The sequence below is a fragment of the Hemitrygon akajei genome, unplaced genomic scaffold (assembly GCF_048418815.1).
Source record: "Hemitrygon akajei unplaced genomic scaffold, sHemAka1.3 Scf000087, whole genome shotgun sequence".
Taxonomy (NCBI): domain Eukaryota; kingdom Metazoa; phylum Chordata; class Chondrichthyes; order Myliobatiformes; family Dasyatidae; genus Hemitrygon; species Hemitrygon akajei.
The window spans coordinates 2,690,352-2,711,211 of NW_027331973.1; the positions used below are offsets into that span (position 1 = coordinate 2,690,352).

At 44.1% G+C, this 20,860-nt stretch overlaps 1 protein-coding gene across 1 annotated transcript; it reads right to left on the reverse strand.

Moving 5' to 3' along the window:
- Window positions 1-9,711: 9,711 nt before the first annotated feature.
- LOC140722734 (probable G-protein coupled receptor 139) lies at window positions 9,712-10,602 on the reverse strand. Its single transcript, XM_073037430.1, has one exon. It carries the CDS (start codon window positions 10,600-10,602, stop codon window positions 9,712-9,714), a length of 891 nt encoding a protein of 296 aa, XP_072893531.1.
- Window positions 10,603-20,860: the final 10,258 nt, after the last annotated feature.

Sequence of the window (20,860 nt, forward strand, 5' to 3'; positions counted from 1 at the left end):
TTCCTCTCTCTGTCCCTCTCACAATCACTCCTTGCCTGTTCTTCATCTTCTTCTGGGCTCCCCTCCCCCTTTCCTTCTCCCTAGGTCTCCTATCCCATGATCCTTCCCCTTCTCCGGCTCTGTATCCCTTTTGCCAATCACCTTTCCAGCTCTTAGCTACACCCCACCTCCTCCTGTCTTCTTCTATCATTTTGGATCTCCCTCTCCCCGTCCCTCTTTCAAATCACTTACTATCTCTTCAGTTAGTCCTCACAAAGGTTCTCGGCCGGAAACGTCGACTGTGCCTCTTCTTATAGATGCTGCCTGGCCTGCTGCGTTCCACCAGCATTTTGTGTGTGTTAGCAACATCATTATGTCTTGCTTTCCTATTTTCAAGGGATGTTTACTTTCAAGGTACACAGCAATAATCGTTCAGAAACTTGACAATTAACAGATGTTTTCCAGAAAATTAATACAACAGAACAACACAACGGATGTGTAGATTGGTACGAAACAATCACAGTATACACAAAGATAGAGAACAGGTGATTGGACGGGTCCGAAAAGGGGCCAAATAATTGATTTTTTTTTCCAACCGGTTTGAAGAGGAGGCTTCTGTTCACCCTCTACAGTCTATTAAATCCCTAGTTCATGCGCATGTCTGTCTCCAATGACACGTTATAACAAATGACTACAGACAGGTGGACTGTTACTTCTAACGGTAAAGAGAGAGATCATTACACTTCATCCATGCAAAGCTGCTGGCATGGATGGCATCAGCCCAACCGCACGCACTGTGTGCGATATTCAGCTGGGTGCAGTCATTCAACACATCTTTGATCTGCGCCTCAGTTTAAAGAGGATTCCTGTGCTGTGGAAAACACTCTGCCCAGTTCCAGAACCCCAAAAAGACATGGCCCACCACGGCCAGGGACTGCAGGTCAGTGGCACTGATTTCACATGTTATGAAATCATTTGAAAGACTGCCTCTGACACACATCCAGACAATCGTAAATCCATCACTGGACGCTCCCTGCAGTTTTCATATTGGAGTCCAGTACGGCATTTTCTCGTTGCTCCAACGGGCACACACCGATGTGGACGAGCCAGGCAACACAGGGAATCATGTTCCTTGATTTACCCAGTGTTTGCATACCATACTAGGGTGCCTGCTTTAGTAGGGTGTAAGCTCATGGAGATGCAGGTGGATACTTCATCACTATCCTTGGATTACTGACTGTCTTTCCATATGGCCACAGTATATGAGATTGCAGAGCTGTGTATCAGTTACTGTGCTTACAGGCACAGGGGCACCTCAGCGGACTGCCCAGTCCTCCTTCCTGTTCACCGCCTACCTCGGACTTCCCGATACAACTCGGAGTCCTGCCACTCGCATCCTGCAGATGCGGCCTTTGTGAGCTGTATCCGGCGGGGGCAAGGGGCTGAATACTGACGAGAGGTGAGTGTATTGGGCTGAATCAACTGCTGCTCAACGTCTCTAAGACAAAGGACTTCTGTTAGGTGAAAATATCCTGCATTCTCATCTCCATCAAGGGAGCAGATGTGGAAATCTTTCCGGACTTCTAGTACCAGGGGGCTCATCTCGACAATTAACGGGACTAAACAGACAGAGCCTCTGTACAGGAAGCGATAGGTGCAAATCCGGCTGTACGTCCTGAGGAGGCTCCAGTCATTCAACGTCCGCAGTACTGCGTAGCAGATGCTCTGCGACCCAGTGCTGGCCAGCATCCTATTCTACGCCGCAGTCTGCTGGGGCGACACGGTGAGAGCAGCTGACGCAAGGGGATCAATAAACTCGTAAGGAAGATTGTTTCTGATAAGGGGATGGAACTGGATTCTCTGGTGGTTGTGTCTCAGCCGTGGATTCTGCAGAAGCTACGGAGCAATGTGAACAATTACTCCCACCTCTCCTTGGCATACTGGGCAGACAGAGGAGCACCTTTGGTAGCAGACTGTTTCCACCGAGCTGCTCCACTGAACGCCGCAGGAGACCCTTCCTCCGTGTGGCTATTCCAATCTACAATTCCTCCCACTTAACTATATACGTTTGTGGTTTCACTGCACATCGGTAGTTTGCACTATTACTTTTTAATGAGCATATTTAAAATTATATATCTCTGACTAAGTAACCTTGCAACAATAATTTCCTTCGGGATAAATAAAGTGTTATGTTATAGTGCCTTATTTATTCTTACGCTCATATGCTCTTGTACACTAACTAACTGCTGAATGGAAATGTATTCGTGTCACTGCTGTTATCCTGACAACATGTACGAGATAATCCTGGACACTCTATTGAAGAGATGGTCATGTTTATTTCAATTATCAGTCGATGCTTGAAATCTTTGGAGAAAAATATGTATCGACTGTTTTACTTATTCTACTGGAATAGACAAAAGAAAATTACCCTTTATGCCACTTTTTACTCCCCTTTTATTTTTCTCCGTTCGTAAAGCAACCTATATCAGAACGGCAAAGATCTTTCGACAGGTGCTGCTCGAATTTGCAACCTTTTTTTTTGGTTTAATACGAGAGAGGATGTTCGCTGAAAATGTGTGGTTGAACAATTTTATTAAATGGCGAGGATCATTAGAAGTGATCTCCACCCAAGACAATTATGGCAAACCACCACTGAACTGAGTCTCACCAAGCTATGACTTCCATCATTGTTGGGCAGGATGGGTTGCACTTGAGTCCCAGGGGGACCAATATTCTGGTGGGGAGGTTTGCTAAGGTTACTGGGGAGAGTTTAAACTTGAAATATTAAGGGGTGGGGACCGAAATGCAGAGACTAGGGAAGAGACTGTTGGCTCACAAATATAGAAAGCTTGGAGACAGTGTGGGAGGGAGGAAAGGCAGTTAATAGAGAAGGGACGCGCTAAGACCGACAGTTTGAGATGTGTCTATTTTAATGCAAGGAGCATTGAGAACAAAGCGGATGAGGTTAGAGCTTGGAACGGTAATTGGAGCTATGATGTGGTGGCCATTACCGAAACTTGACTGGCTCAGGTACAGGAATGGTTACTTCAAATGCCGGGTTTTAGATGTTTCAGAAAGAAACTAAGGGAGGCAAAAGAGGTGGGGGCGTGGCACTGTTGATCAGAAATAATGTCACGGCTGCTGAATAGATGGACGTCATTGACGAATTGTCTACGGAGTCTCTGTGTGTGGAGGTTAGGAACAGGAAGGGGTCAATAACTTTAATGGCTGTTTTTATAGGCTGCCTAATAGTAACAGGGATACCGAGAAGCAGATAGGGAAACAGATCCTGGAATGGTGTAATAATAACAGAGTTGTTGTGATAGGAGATTTTAATTTCCCAAATATCGATTGGCATCTCCCGAGAGCAAGAGATTTAGATGGGGGTAGAGTTTGTTAGGTGTGTTCAGGAAGCTTACTTGACACAATATGTAGATAAGCCTTCAAGAGGAGAGACTGTACTTGATTCGGTATTGGGAAATGAATATGGTCAGGTGTCATATCTCTCAGTGGGAGAGCATTAATGCGATAATGATCATAATTCTATCTCCTTTACGATAGCATTGGAGAGAGCTAGGAGCAGGTAAGTTAGAAAAGCGTTTATTTGGAGTAAGAGGGATTATGAGGCTATCAGGCAGGAACCTGGGAGCTTAAATTGCGTACAGGTGCTGTCAGGGAAAGGTACGGAAGAAATGTGGCAAATGTTCAGGGGATTTTTCTGTGGAGTTCTGCATAGGCATCTCCCATTGAGACCGGGAAGTTATGATAGGGTCCAGGAAACGTGGTGTACGAAGGCTGCAGTAAATGTAGTCAAGAAGAAAAGAAAAGCATAAAAAAAGGTTCAGAAATCTTGGTAATATTAGTGATCCTGAAGATTATATGGCTGATAGGAAGGAGCTTAAGAAGGAAATAAGGAGAATCGAAAGGAGCCAGGAGAGCCTTGGCAGGCCGGATTAAGGAAAGCCCCAAGGCATTCTACAAATAGGTGAAGAGCAAGAGGATAAGACGTAAAGAACAGGACCTAACAAGTGTGACAGAGGTAAATTATGCATGGAACCTGAAGAAATAGCGGAGATACTTAATAAATTCTTTACTTCAGTAATCATTATGGGAAAGGATCTTGGTGATTGTAGTGATGACTTGCAGCGGACTGAAAAACTTGAGCATTTTGATTTTAAGGAAGAGGATGTCTAGAGCTTCTGGAAAGCATCAAGTTGGATACTCACCGGGACCGGATGAGATGTACCCCAGGCTGCCGTGGGAGGCAAGGAATAAGATTTCTGAGCCTCTGGCGATGATCTTTGCATTATCAACGGGGACAGGTGAGGTTCCGGAGGATATTGTTCCCTTATTCAATAAAGGGAGTAGAGATGGCCCAGGAATTTATAGACCAGCGAGTCTTACTAAAGTGGTTGGTGAGTTGATGGATAAGATCCAGAGAGGCATGATTTATGAACGTTTGGAGAGGTATAATATTATTAGGAATTGTCAGCATGGATTTGTCAAGAGCTGATCGTGCCTTACGAGCCTGATTGAATTTCTGGAGGACGTGACTAAATTCATTGATTAAGGAAGACCAGTAGATGTAGTGTATATGGATTTCTGCGAGGCATTTGATAAAGTGCCCCATGCAAGGTTTATTGAGAAAGTTATGAGGTATGGCATCCAAGGTGACATTGTTTTTGTGGATCTAGAACTGGCTTGTCCACAGAAGGCAGAGAGTGGTTGTAGACGGGTCATATTCTGCATGGAGTCCGGTGACCAGTGGTGTGCCTTAGAGATGTGCTAGGGGACCTTTATTCTTGGTGACTTTTAAAAAGGACCTGGATGAGGAAGTGGAGGGAAGGGTTAGTAAGTTTGCTGATGACACAAAGGTTGGGGGTGTTGTGGATAGTGTAGAGAGCTGTCAGTGATTGCAGGGGACATTGTTGGGATACAAAACTGGGCTGAGAACTGGAAGATGGAGTTCAACTCAGATAAGTGTGAAGTGGTTCATTTTGGTAGGGCAAATATAATGGTACAATATAGTATTAACGATCAGACTCCTGACAGTGTGAAGGCTCAGAGGGATCTTAGTGTCCTATAGGATGCACAAATCAGATGCGCAGGTTGACTCTGTGGATAAGAAGGCATACGATGTATTAGCCTTCATCAATCGTGGAATTGAATTTAGGAGCCGAGAGGTAATGTTACAGCTATATAGGAATCTGATCAGACCCGGCTTGCGGTACTGTACTCAGTTCTGGTCGCCTCACTACGGAAAGGATGTGGAGACCGTAGAAAGGTTGCAGAGGAAATTTACAAGGATATTGCCTGGATTGGGGAGCCTGCCTTATGAAAACAGGTTGAGCGAACTCGGCATTTTCTCCTTGAGCGACGGAGGATGAGAGGTAACCTGATAGAGGTGTATAAGATGATGACAGGCATTGATCGTAAGGATAGTCAGAGGGTTTTTCCCAGGGCTGAAATGGCTGCCACAAGAGGGCAGAGGTTTTAGGTGCAGAGGGGATGCATTAGGTTTTTACGCAGAGAGTGGTGAGTGGAGGAATGGGCTGCCGGCAACAGCAGGGACTTTTAAGGGACTTTTGAATAGGTACATAGAACCTAGAAAAATGGAGGGCTATGGGTACCCCTATTAATTTCAAAGGTAGGGACATGTTCGGCACAACTCTGTGTGCCGAAGGGCCTGTACTGTGCTGTAGGTTTTCTATGTTTCTGTTATTCCTCTTTCACCTCTTGAATAATCGAAAAGCATTGGTTATTTGCCAGTCCTCCGGTAGCACATGTACGTGAGAGAAGTTGTTCCATACTCTGCCTTAACGATTAATTCGTTTCTTCGGTTGAATCTTAACTTCTTACGGAAGTCAATCTGCTGAAAGTGAAATCGATCTGACTGGAGGACCCTCTCATTATTTCAGCCATTATTATACATTATATATGTATGTATGTGTGTATGCATTTATTAACTAATTCATTTACTTGTTATTTATCTATTGAGAGCACGGTTTACGCCTTTTCGGGTCTTTGAGCCGCGCTGACCACCAATTCCCCGAACTAACCCTATTGCAATGTCAGTACAATTGAGAGTAACGAATTAACCAAACAACCAAATATACCATATTCGAGGACATGAAATGCGTCAGCAGAAGCGAACTGCAATGGCCATGCTGTTCACATGCCTGGAATGGAACCCTCATACCTCGCTACTCCTGAGCACTGGAGCACCGACATGTTCGCAGGAAAATTATAGGAACTGTGGTATGTGGTGGGGGAGGGCTGTGCTAGGTGGGGGGGGGGAGGTGATTTTTACTACATCGGAAGCCGCTTCTAAAGTGCCGGTAATCGACTGGCCCGTTTCAAGAATGCAATACTTTTTTCATCGTTTGCCTGGTGTGTCACCGTATCGGTGTCCGGTTTCAGGTATTTCAAGGGTATGTGAACGGCACATGCAGAAGGCTGGGCCTCTTCTTCTTTTGGCTCTAGGGTGATCTCTCCAAGCTGAGATCGCGAGTAGTGCTGAAGAACCATTGGGACAGAGTGTCCACACGCACTCTTAGCAAAGCATCTGTTTGCCGAATGTTTGGATTTGGTCCTGTGGAACTCGGGGACATCGATAATTGGTGGAATATTTCACTGTTTGTACAAAAATGTCTTCTGTCTCACTCGCCAAACCACTGAGCTTGCTTCCACATTACACACCGTTAATTCTATAACGATTATATACAGAAAATCTGAAAACATAAACACACAATCCTTGCCAACACACATGAAACAGACAATTTATGATTGAGCGGCTGGAATATTTTCTTAATCGGATTGGGTTTTCGCTTCCGTACCATCTGTCTACTGTTTGTTTACTGTTTGTAAAGCTGATACAATCTTGCTGTGATTCTCACAGCTGCGTAATCTCTTACTTCAGCCGCCGAGATCATTAAAATTATGATCATGATTTAATATTCTGCAGTGAGAATCGCAGTGAAAAGTCTGCCACCTACTCTACCGAATCATGGAATCCATCACTCTCACTAAAACAGATTACCCTGGAAACAGCCTTCTTCGTTACAAATAGGAAGGAATGGTCTCAATCATAAACGATTGGGGATTTTATTTTATTTACTGAACCTCCCATTTAGTGTGAACACACACTTAACCCCATTCTTCAGCTCCTCCCTGAATTTCCTCTGTGTTAGACCATAGATACACGTGTTGGTGCAGGTACTGAGGAACTCCAACATATACCCAAACTGCTGTAGGATGTAGACCGCTGAGCTGTAATATCTGTCTGTGTAGGAATAATTTACAGCCTGCCATTTCAATGTGTGTATGGCATTGGGTGTTTCGAACAGTTAATGTATTAAGCAGCAGAATTAAGCAGATGGGTAGGACCGGAGGCACAATACCGTCAAGTACCTGGTAGGCTCTCCAAAAAGGTGGCGTAAAATATTCAGCAGCGGCGACGCATCGCCAGGGGTCCACGGCAAAGTAGAATGGAATAGCCCTCGCACAGCTTCCTGCACTCACTGCCGGCACCAGCACAGTCGCTGTTCTTTCGGTGCAATATCGCTGCCACAGGCTTTGCCAGCAGATGGCGACATAGCGATCGATTGTGAAAACAGTCCATAATTGCGAGCCGTCGAACAAGAATCAGAGAACAGTTCGGAGTTGTGAACAGGAAATTAACGAACCAACAGATAAAATTAATTTGAAGCATTATGACAGCGATGATAACGGCGATGAAATCTGCTGTCGTCATGGCCACAAGGTAGCGAGTGATGCATTTAGAGAGACCACAGTTTCTGCGGAACAGGATCGCCATCGCCCGTAAATTAACTGAAATAACTGATAAAAATCTGGGATAACTTTCCAACGAACGCAGATTGGTCAAAGTGAAATGACACGAATAGTCTAAATAATCGTCCGGTTGGCCTCATGCCTGGAGTTGACTGCAGTTTTTTTTTTCCGAATCGCCCTGCATTCAGCGCAGATTCTAACGTTTAATGCGTTTGAAAAATTACAAGTAACGTAAATTCCAATGGGAGTGTTTTTGTTATATATTTCAGGTTATCTGAGATTGCTATGTTACTTTCAATTGACTGACCTCAGTTGAGACTCATTTGCAATAAATGTATTTAACTATTTTTTTCTAGAAAACATCATGGAGATGTAATATCAGATGAGAGGGAAGTTCAGGAAACCGACATGTCAGCCGACCTTCATGGATATTCGGTGGAAGGCGAGTCACATAACCATTGTTAAAGCGAGATGTTGCTCTTCAATCGCTATGTCTTGAAGAATGACGATAGAGAAAGGGGGATCGCGCGGGATGCGAGAAGCAGAAAGCGCAGGAAAAAAAAATCAGAAGATCAGGGAAACATTTATGGGATGGATATGTCAATGATATGTCCATCAGTTAGAAATTATAAGTAATACCCAATCAGAAAGGTCGCTAAACTCAATAATCATTCAGATGACAAAAAATGGAAAATAGAAAACAAAGCACAAAGAACGAGTGACGAAGGTATTGAGACAATTTTTATGCGATGGGCACGAAGTATTAATCTCACCCTGGGATGCACAGTCCGAGGTGAGGAATCCAGTGGTGGCAGACACTGATTAGAGCACTAACTTCCCAGCTCTTTACTTCATCCCACCCACTCCCGGTTTCGACTATCACCTTGAGTTCCTCTCTTCAACCCTCCATCCTCCACTACACCTTATCTTCTTGTCCCCAGTCCTGCCGAAGGACCTCGGCATTTTGTGTATGTTGTTTTAATTTCCGGAATCTGCAGGATGTTTTTCTTCTTTTTTATTCTGAAGCAGACAACGTTTGTTAGGATAACTAAGAGACAAATGGATGCAGCATTTCAGCTAAGGGACAATGTCTGATGGTTAACCCACATTTGGAAATATACTCAATCTCTGTCGTTACATCAGAATAAAATTCAATAATCCAAAATTTCTCTATGAAGTTCATAATTTCTCATACATATCAGTGATAACTGAAAGGTAATGTTAATTTTTGTTGAAAATTTGCATAAACACTTGATGTAAAATAAAGAAGTCAGACGAAAATGGTGCATTAATGTTTAGATCTGAGAGAGTTGGACGGTCCCTTCAAACGAAAATCTGACCCAAATGCCTGATCTTCAACTGTAGGCAATTCTCAGAGGAAACAGGGATGATTAAATCCATTGCCCCTTCCTCCAAGTGTAAATATGAATGGCAATGCCGGTTTCCTCGGGCCAACATTATATCCCAATACATGATGGCGGTTCTAATAATTGGATGACCCTCACAATTTCTTCAACAAATACTGAAACCAAACCATGTCTAGTAACAGGTTTGATATATCCAGTCTTTTTATAGGTTTTTTGTTATAATATCCTCATGTTCAGGTTGCTGCTGCCAGCCGACCCACACCAGCACTGCACAGTTAAGCAGAAGTATATTTTTTGAGTGTTCAATTGAAATCATAAGCTTTTGATGTTCCTTCCTCTGACATCAGCTCTCCATGAGATTAATATTTATACCCGTACAACATTCCATAAGTACCACTCCAAGAGTTCCGTTTCTAAACCAACAATATACATCCACCAGCATTTAGTTCGGTTGCTAGAATTTCCTATTAAAACCATATGAGGTTCCTGAGTGTTAAAGACCTGGTGAATTAATAAATAATATTAAAAATTAAGATCAATGAACTTTAGCCAAGGTCCAACCATCAGGAGCACTTTAACTCCAGCATCGTCCATTTAGTGTGAACAGATTTTTCACTCCATTTCTGAGCTCCTCTCTAAATTTCCTCTGTGTAGGTGTGTAGATGCACGTGTTGGTGCAGGTACTAAGGAACTGCATCAGGAATCCAACTTGCTGCAAGATATATACTGGGGTATTCAAGTATTTATCTTTGTACGAATAATTCTGCACTTGCCAGTTCATGGAGTGCACGACATAAGGAAACCACAGTATGATGAAATTAGCTGACAGAGCAAACAACAGAATCATGGACTTTCTTCGGTTCTTCAATTCTGGATCATTCTGATCCGCGCCGTTGTTCCGGAGACCTCGACGGACTTTATTTGCCAACACAATGTGCCTGACTGTTAAAACGTTAAACAATAGAATTAAACAAATTGGTAATAACGGTGTGAAGATACTGTCAAATTGCTCGGAGCCTTTCCACGCTGGTGACGTTAAATATTCTGACGTGAAGACGCAGCGCCATGGAACGTTGTTTATTATGACCTCTGGCTCCACTATAAAGTAAAACGGAACGCACCTTGCACAGCTCACAACAACAACGGTCGCTATAACAACAGTTGCAGTTCTCTCCGCGCAGTATCTTTCACGTAGCTTTTGACAACATATTGCAACAAAACGATCGAATGTGAAACTGACTGTCAGCCAAACGGAACAGTCCATGGTGGCAATACTGAGCAGAAGTATCAGAGCGCAGATCGGCGTAATGAACATGAAATCAGCGTAGCTATAAATTATATTAGACTGTTCCATGATAGCTGTAACGATAACTACCAGGAGATCCGCGGTTGCCATTCCGACCAAGTAACGTGTGATGCATTTCGAGAGTCCACACTTTCCTCGAGAAAGGATCACAATCGCCATTATATTTACTGTAAGTAAAAGAAGAAAATGTCATCTGTGTGTGGATGGTGCTCCTTATTTGCTCCATATTACTCGGTAAATTAATTAATGTTCTCCAGTTGGCAAAATATGGCTGAATCCCGAGCAATCTGTAAACACCAACCAGGCCTGGCAGAACATGTGTTAGGCATAACAGCGACAATTGAACAGTTGAGCGGGCGCAGAGAGAACACAAACCTAGTAACTCACCAAGAATACCAACAGCCGCAAGTACGGGATAGTAAACGCTCACTATGTAGTAAATAGCCGGATATCCCATTTTCAACGTCAGGTAGCGACGAGTCAATCGGCCAAAAATCTGTGTGTACTGTTGAGTCGTTTTTGCTGAGTTTATATGCAGCAAAGTGATAGTTCGCTGAGCTAATTAGTGTCACAACGATGTCAACATCATCAGCTACAAATCAGTGAACAAATACTCCGGTCTATGTTTGCATATTGTGTCACAATGCAATGTTTGTCGATCCTCCGGAGATATTACACGCATTGATTGCAATATTATTCGTTCAACACTTCAAAGGAGCTGCTGCAAAATACATTACTCTGTTAAGATTTTCGTTTCTTATTCTAAATATTGTATCCAAAATTTGAACAGCCCGTCACCATACACCGAATAGGAATAGAATCGACAATGTTTAGACACACAGACGTGTAATGACAAAGCCATTTTACTCCTTACTTCAGGATCTCTGATCACATTTTCACAGTCTGCTGATGATTTGAGCGGATTAATCTCTTAGAAATGCCAGTAGAGATGAAGGTGAAAACGACTCCAACCCACACTGACACGCAAGGAAGCAAAGCTTCCTCTACCCAGTATCTTGTTGGCATGGAAACACGAATTAGAGAACATTAGAGTACACGAATGCTGGGTCTTATAACAAGTCCTTCGTGGTGTTCGGACATAGCAGTTTGTTATTCTCTTGATCTCCAAACCTGGCAAATCTAATGATTAAGTACCATCCGTTCTACTTACCGATGGAGTTTGGGTTTCTAAAAGCAGGTCAGTACTCGACCTCAAGGGAAAGAACTTGTAGACAGACTAAGGGATGGCTTTTTAGAACAGTTTGTTGTTGAGCCCACTAGGCTGTGCTGAATCAGGTGTTGTCTTTCAGGTGTTGTGATAATCCGGAGATGATAAGGAACCCTTAAGGAACCCTCGGAGAACAGTGATCACATTATGATCACGTTCACATTGAAATCTAAGAGGGAAAATAACATCCAATGTATCAGTATTTTTGTGGAATAAAGGAAATTACAATGGCATTGGAGGGGAACTGGCCAAAAGTTGACTGAAAAGGGACTTTTGCAGGAAGGACGACAGAATAGCTATGGCTGCAGTTTCTACGGAAATTTAGGGAAGTGCAAGACAGGTAAATTCAAAATCAGAAGAAATATTGAAAGGGAAGTAGGAAAGAAGGACACGACCGTGGCTGACAAGTGAAGTCAAAACGAAAGTAAAAGCAAAAGAGAGGGGATGCAAGATAGAGGATTAGGGAGCTTTTTAAAGCTTACAGAATGAAATTAAGAAGGTCATTCGGAAGGAAAACATGAATTACGAGAGGAAGCTGGCGACTAATATCAAAGAAGATACTACAAGCTTTTTTTAAGTACATAAAGGATAAAAGAGAGTCGAGGGTAGATATAAGACAAATACTAAATGACGCTGCAGATATTGTAATGGGAGATGCAGAGATGCCAAAAGAACTCAATGCGTATTTTGCATCAGTCTTCACAGTGAAAGATATCTGCAGTATACCGGACATTCAAGAGTGTCAGGGAAGTGAAGTTTGTGCAAATTACGATTGAGAAGGTACTCAGGAAGTCTAATGGCCTGAGGGTGTATAAATCTCCTGGACCTGATGGACTGCACCCTCGGGATTTGAAGGAAGTAACTGGAGAGATTACGGAGGCATGAATGATGATTTTTCAAGAATTGATAGATTCTCGCATTGTACCGGATGACTGGAAAATTGCAAATGTTATTCCGCTATTTAAGAAGAGTGGGAGGCAGCAGAAAGGAAGCTATAGACCTGATAGCCTGACATCAGTGATTGGAAAGTGTTTTGGAATCGATTGTTAGGGATGAGATGACGGAGAACTTCGAGTCACATGACAAGCCAAGCCAAAGCCGGAATGGTTTCCTGAAAGGAAAATCCTGCCTGAAAACCTACTGCAGTTCTTCGAGGAAATTACAAGCAGGGTAGACGAAGGAGATGCATTAGACCTGGTATACTTGGATTTTCAGAAGGCCTTTCATAAGGTGCCGCACATGAGGCTATTTTGTACGATAAGAGCTCGTGGAATTACAAGGAAGTTACTAGCTTGAGTGGAACATTGGCTGGTCGGCAGAAAACAGAGATTGGGAATAAAGGGATCCTATTGTGGCTCACCACCGGTTACCAGTGGAGATCTACAGGGTTCGTTGTAGGGACCGCTGCTCTGTACGATGTATGTCAATGATTTGGACTACGGTATTAATGGATTTGTGGCTAACTTTGCCGATGATGCAAAGATAGGTGTGGCAGGGGGTAGTGTTGAGGAACCATAGAGCTTGCAGGGAGACTTAGATCTTTTATTGGAATGGGCAAGGAAGTGGCAAATGAAATATTATGTTGGGAAGTGTATGGCCATGCACTTTTGTGGAATAAATAAACGGCAGACTATTATTTAGGTGGGGTAGACTTCAAAATGCAGAAGTGCGAAAGAACTTGGGAATCGTAGTGCAAAATACCCTGAAGGGTAACCTCCAGGATGAGTCGGTTTTCTTAAGAAGGTAATACAATATTCATTTCCAGAAGTATAGAATCTAATTGCAGTGATGTGATGTTGGGGCTCTGTACGGCACACGTAAGAGCACACGGAGTATTGTGTGCAGTTACGTTGGAGAGGGCTCAGAGAAGATGCACAGGAATGATTCCAGGGGTGAAAGGGTTATTGCATGAGGAATGTCTGGCAGATCTTAGGCTGTATTCCCTGGAGTTCAGGAGAATGAGGGGGAATTTCATTCCGAATGTTAAAATGCCTGACTAGATTAGATATTGCAAAGTTATTTCCCATGGTATGGGATTCTAGCACAAGAGGGCACAACTTCAGGATTGATGAACGTCCATTTACAACTGAGATTCGGAGAAATTACTTTAGCCTGAGGGTGTTAAATCTATGGAATTTGTTGCCACAAATGGCTGTGGAGGCATAGTAATTCTGTGTATTAAAGGTGGGGATAGATAGGTTCTTGATTAGTTAGGGCATCAAAGGGTACGGGTTGAAAGCAGGGGAGTGGGGTTGACTGGACGAATTAGATCACACCATGATTGAATGGCGGAGCAGACACGATAGGCCCAATGAACTACTTGTGCTCCTATATCTTATGGACCTTATGATCAATATAGCCTCAGCCTTAAAAAATTAACTGATGACACTGCCTCAGCCTGGGAGGGAACAAAAAATGGCAGATTAAATGCTTAACTGCTGAGCTATACAAGATGGCCTTAGATTTTACTTTAGCTTAATAAGGAGGAATATGTGTCGTTATTCTGGGAAGAATGTTCTATCTATTTCCTGATTAATGTGAAAATATAACTTAATCAGCTGACCATATCCAGAGAAGTGTAAAACAGAAACATAGGGTCAGAGAGGAATTCCACAACTATAACAACACTGGGGACTGGGGGTCATTTGGGAACATATTTGGTGGAATGAGTCCCCCTTTTACAGACACCGATCTATGGAGTTGATCTTATGATCAAAAAGTGGGACGTGGAAGAAAAGTCTGAATATGGCGTTAAAATACTGAATTGTTAACACCCAGCACCTTTTTTTAATTAGCAATATGTCTAGTGTTTGTCTTAGTGATTAAGAGAGCTTCAGAGACGAGATGAAGGCAGTAAAAGTCATAACTGTTGTTAGAACTCTCTGGGATGTCAAGTTTCTGACAATCAAAAAGTATTCTGGTATGTCTTTCAACTGTCAGTTGCTAACATATAAACAAGTTATATCGCCCTTCCATAACTTTCTGGATCCAAGGATTCGATGAACCCTCCTGGATGTAATAAACGCTTTCACTGGGTTGGGAAAATAACATTGTGCGCGTCTGCAGAGGGAAATCAATCTATGCAAAAAAACAGATGTACAGTGGCATGCAAAAGTTTGGGCACCCCGGTCAAAATTTCTGTGATTGTGAATAGGTAAGCGAGTAAAAGATGACTTGATTTCCAAAAGGCAGAAAGTTAACGGTGACAAATGACTTTAATATTTTAAGCAAGATTAAGCTTACTTCCATATTTTACAGTTTCATGTTGAAAATATCTTGGACCACGCACACATCAAATGAGGTAGTTCTTAGAAGAGCAGAAGCAGTTAGATCACTCATTTCAACAATAAGAGAAATACAACACAGATTCCTACAACAGATCATGCGGAAAGATGAACTAGAAAAACTCATACTCTCAGGAAAGATCGAGGGGAGCAAACCTAGAGGAATACCTCGGCTTAGGTACAACAAATGGAAATAGAAGTCATCCAAAGAAAGAGGGATAGATCTATTTGGCAAACCATAGTCACCAACATCCACATCGGATATGGTACCTAGAAAGACGCACAGTTTCAAAACAACAAAAAAGGAACAGGACACCCTGCATGGTGAGTACTTAGTAACACCACCTTTGTCAAATATCACAGTTTTTAAACGCTTTCTGTAGCCAGCTAAGAGACTTTCAATTCTTGTTTGGGGACTTTCGCCCATTCTTCCTTGCAAAAGGCTTCTAGTTCTGTGAGATTCTTGGTCCGGCTTGCATCCACTGCTCTTTTGAGGTCTATCCACAGATTTCCGATGACGTTTAATTCGGGGACTGTGAGGGTCATGGCAACACCTTCAGCTTCTGCCTCCTGATGTAGTCCATTGTGGAGTTTGAGGTGTGTTTAGGATATTATCCTGTTGTAGAAGCCATCCTCTTTTCATCTTCAGGGGTTTTTTTTTCATTCTTCCCTCTTACAGTGAAATGTTCCCACTGCCACTGGCTGCAGCACAAGCCCGAAGCATGATCGATTCACTTCCGTGCTTAACATGAAAATATGTGTTCTTTTAATGAAATTCTGCACCCCTTTTTCTCCAAACATTCCTTTGCTCATTTCAGCTAAAAAGATCTATTGTAACTTCGTCAGTCCACAGGACTTGTTTCCAAAATGCAACAACTTCTTAAGATGTTCCTTTGCAAAAGCTGAATTTTGTGTTCAGGACGCAGGAAAGGTTTTCTTCAAATGACTCTTCCATGAAGGTGATATTATTGCAGGTGTCGCTGCGCAGTAAAACAGTGCACCCCCACTCCAGAGTCTGCTAAACCTTGCAGTCAAACGGGGATTTGATTTGTCTTTCTAGCAATCCTAAAAGTAGTTCTCAATGATTTCAACTAGGAAACTGACCGAGGCAAGGTGGAACTCACATTTCACCGCCTTCACAAATAATTGATTTTCTCAATGTCTCTGGAAGACTTCACGGACATGATGAACGTGTTCTTGGTGTGCTAGAAAATATCAGGATAGCATCGAGGTAAACGAATACGAACCGATTAATAAAGTCCCTCAGTACGTCAGTAATGAGGGCTTGAAAAACGGCGGGAGCATTGGTGAGGATAAACGGCCAGAGAAAATATTCAAAGTGGCCGTTTTTCACTCCTCCCCCTCCCTCATCCTGACTAGATGGTAGGCATTCCGAAGGTCCAGCTTTGGGAAGATGGTGCCTCCATGCAGTAGTTCAAATACCGAACTAATGAGGGGTAAAGTGTACTTGTTCTTAACTGTTATACTGTTTAGGCCTCTGTAATCAATACAAGGACGAAGCGACCCGTCATTTTTTCCCCCACAAAGAAGAACCCGGCACCTATCGGGGAAGATGAAGGTCTGATAATGCCCGCCGCGAGGAATTCGCTGATGTACGTGTCCATGGCCTCTCTCTCCGGTTAAAAGGCGACTGGTGGGTAGCGAGGCCCCGGGGAGGAGGTCGATGGCACAATCATATGGACGGTGCGGAGGCAGGGAAAGAGCCCGTTGTTTACTAAATACTGGTCCCAGGTCATGGTATTCGGTGAGGACTCGGGGCAAATCGAGGGGATCCGGGACAGGCGGGTTGCGGTAGCTTCCCTGGGAGATGGGGCTGACCGCAGACAGTTGGCGTGGCAGGACTGGCTCCATTTAACTATCCTCCCAGTACCTCTTCCAATGGTTTCTGGATAGGATCAAGGTCAGGGAAGGCGTACAGTGGGTCACCCGAGCCAGCAGTTTTCCGTCCAGGTCCCTGCCCTCCAGGGGTGTAGTTAGCGGCTCGCGAGGTATTTCAGCCTGGGAAGCTATGTCCAGCAGATTGCCCTCGGCACCGGAATCCACCAGAGCGGACAGGGACAGAGACTGTCGTTGGTAATTCATGGTAGCCGGGATCTGCATCCGAGTCTGGGGGGCTGAAGGGTGTGTCGTCAAACTCACCAGAATAGAAGGAGCGAGGAACGGAATGAGGAAGAGTTTAGGGATTGTGGAGTAAGGTAAGGTGGACCGTGGGATGGCCCGAGGAACGGAAGGAGGAGGAGTTTAGGGATTGTGGAGAAGGTAAGGTGGACCGTGGGATGGCCCGAGGAACGGAAGGAGGAAGAGTTTAGGGATTGTGGAGTAAGGTAAGGTGGACCGTAGGATGACCCGAGGAACGGGGTAAGCGGTCTTCTCTCTCAGACGATCTCGGAGTCGGTTGTCCAGCCTGTTAGCTAGGGAGATCATTGAATCTAGGCTGTTAGTGTCATCACTAGCCGCCAACTCGCCCTTGCCGGAATACCTCCTGGAGTGCCTCATCATTCCAGCCCGAGTCCACCGCTAGCGTCCGGAACTCCACGGAGTATTCGGCAACACTGCGTGAGACTAGACGAGGGGCGAGTAGACGCTTAGCGGCATCTTCACCGCGGATGGGATGGTCAAAAATATTACCTATTTCTGAGATGAATATGGTGTCTCGTACCCCGTGACCGGGTTACCAAACCAGCAGATATGGAATGATTCGTTGGAGTCTGATGGTACTGTAAATAAAAGTGTTTATTAGTAAACTAAGTTATACAGTACAATAAAATGCAAATATACATATAAAACAGGTTAGCAATGATAAATACAGAGGTGTGGAAATATAATTCAAAACCAAGCTCCATCGAAGTCTAGGGGTAAATGAATAGTCTTAAGATAATGCAGAGTTCATTTCAGTTACCAGTGGCGTGTCTGCCTGTGTCTAAGCAGACGCGCTTTTTTCTCCACTGCCGGGATACGAGCCATCCATCGCATGTCCATCATCTGGCATCGCTTTGCTGTCTCAGCAGGAATGCTCAGAAGCAGGTAAAGAAAGTGTCCTTGGAGCAAATGAGAAGAATCAGCTATGGAGCCATAACTTTAAATCTTTGTCTCTCACTCTCTCACATCTGCGCTGGGAGGCCCCCCCCCCACCCCCCAACCCCGTCATTCTTCTCTCTCTCGCTCATTAGCAGCACAAACAGTGTCCAGTATCATTCCACCGCCATTTTAAAGTGGTTTTCCACAGAAAATATGAACCCTAGGGGTACCTAACAGAGGGGAAGGAAGAGCTTGTCTCGAATCGCGGTGGCCCATGCTCAGGCATTTCCTCGCAACAACCCCATAATGTAAGTTGTTTTTGACCTGTCCGTGGCGTACGTGGATGGCTGCTGCCCGAACAGCGAGGAGCATTGTCGTAGAAACTAACCCGGCAGGGGGATTTAAGGGACTTAAGGATTGAAGGGCACCCCTTCAGAACAGAGATGCAAATATTTTTATTATAGTCAGAGGGTGGTGAATCTGTGGAATTTGTTGCCACGGCCGGCAGTGGAGGCCAAGACATTGAGTGTATTTAAGGCACAGATTGATACGTACCTGATTAGCCAGGATATCAAGGGTTATGGTGATAATGATTAAAGGGGAGATTAAATGAATTCATAATAAAATTGCGGAGCAGACTTGATGGGCCGAATGGCCGAGTTCTGCTCTCTTATCTTATGGTCTTATGAAAAAGCCCAGCACTTCCACGGATATCCTTCGTAGGGTTCTGGTTCAGGTACGTGCGCCCACTTAGCGGAAGTGTTGTTGACGCATCGGGCGTCGCCAGTACAGGCTGTCCAGGCTGGTCAGACAGAGTTCCCGGAGTCGACGGGGTAAGATGGGCGGATACTCGGTCGACCTGTTCACTGACCTTTCTTACGTTCACTGACAGGGAAAGGAGGTTCTCCATGACATCCCGGCGCAGCTGCTCGTGCAAGCCCAGTAGTAAGCCCTGGCTGGCGAGGGCTTGTTGTTGGGGATTCGTGTCCGCTGAGTTCATTATGGCCAGTTCGTTCTGTTACACCAGCCTGGCGGTGGACAAACCCAAGTGCAGAACACGGGTGTTGAGGCAGGGTCGGGAGGCGTTATTAACGTAGCGAGCGTGGAGTTGGTATCCAGGAGCGATGCTTGACCTGGAACTGGTGGTCCTAAGAACCTTGAAACGAGGTACTCCCACCGGAGTCGACCAACGAACGGCAGCTCCTAGTTGTGGTCACAGGTCTTTATACTGCATTTGCTGATGGAAAGCAGGTGTTCATAGTTAGTGGAACCTGGGAATGATCGGAACCAAACGAGGTGCTCGAGGCCCAATAGCCAGGTGGGCGATTGCCAAAAGGGACCATGACAGGGATATAGGTAACATCAGGTAATTTCTAAAGTAAGTGCATGTTCGGCACATAATTGTGGGCCGAACGGACTGTATTGTGCTGTGGGTTTTCTATGTTTCTAAATTTCTTGAGTGTGCCCGGAAGAAAGAATCTCAGGTTTCTATGTATTTTGTGAAATAATTAATCAGGTTGCTGTCAGGAGTAGCGGTTTTGAGGGGCCGAGTGGCCTACGCCCATTAGTATCTTCACAAGGAAATCTCTGACAATTGGTTTAACGTAAACCAATCTAATGACTGTGTGTGAAGGCACATGCCAATTTTTCGTTGGTTGAACAGAAAATCAATATTTGCTCTAATTAAGCTTATTATATCGAAGGTGGTAACAAGTCAGCATATGGGAAGAGAAGTCTGACTGAGTGGTGGCACAAACACGACTCACTCAGCGTCAGCAAGAGCAAGGAGCTCATTAATGACTTCAGGAGGGAGGAATCAGAGGTCCATGAGTCAATGCTCCTCGGGGAATCAGAAATGGAAAGGGTCAGCAACGTCAAAATTCCTCGGCATTATTATTTGGAAGACATGTCCTGAGCCCAGCATGTAAATGCAGTTACCTGTCAAGCATGCCACCGCCTCTACTTCTTTAGGAGTTTGCGAAAATTTGGCATGTCATCTAAAACATTGACAAACTTCTGTAGATGTGTAGTGGAGAGCGCATAGGCTGCCTATTTCACAACGTGGTATGGAAGCACCGTTGCCATTGAATGAGAAGTCACATAAAAAGTAATGGATACGGCCCAATCCATTACAAATAAAGCCCTACTCACGACTGAGCAAATGTGCAAGAAACTTTGTAGCAGGAAAGCATCATCCATCATCAGAGAACCCCGCAATATAGCCCCTGCCCTCTTCTTGCTGTTGCATCAGGAGGAAGTGATGGAAGCCTTAGGACTCACACCGCCAGATTCAGGAACAGTTATTACCTTTCAAACATCACGCTCTTCAGCCAAATGCTCTATTCAGAAATCCTCTTACCACGTCATTGAATTTTTCTTACAACCAATGTGCTCAATTTCAGCAACCCCTCAGCGCATGTTCTAAATATTTATTGCATATTTATTTTGTTGTTATAATAATAGGTATTATTAAGTTTGCTTTCTTTTCTACATTGGTTGCAAACCCACGATGGTGTAGTTTTTCATCATTTCTAGAAATGCATGATTGAGTATGCACGCAAGATGAAAAAAAAGGATCTCAGAATTATGCATATATGCATATTCACAGTTGTGACAAAAGGGATGCCATCTGGTTTATTTCAGTTTGGAGAGGGGTATGGAGCTTTGAAATCAATGCCTTGCGGTGCCACCATCGGTAGTTTAGCATGTCCGCAGTGGTGGATCACACAGCACGGAAACAGGCTTTTGGCCTGCCATACCAGTTCGGACCATCCACTCACTGTCTACACTGGACCCATTTATCAGCACTTGCTTCATAGCCGACTGTATCTCGAGTGTCAATGCTCATCCACATCGTAAACGTTGT

Excerpts from the sequence above, each read along its gene's own strand:
- LOC140722734 (XM_073037430.1), bottom strand. The coding sequence starts at position 10,602 with ATGGCGATTGTGATCCTTTCTCGAGGAAAGTGTGGACTCTCGAAATGC.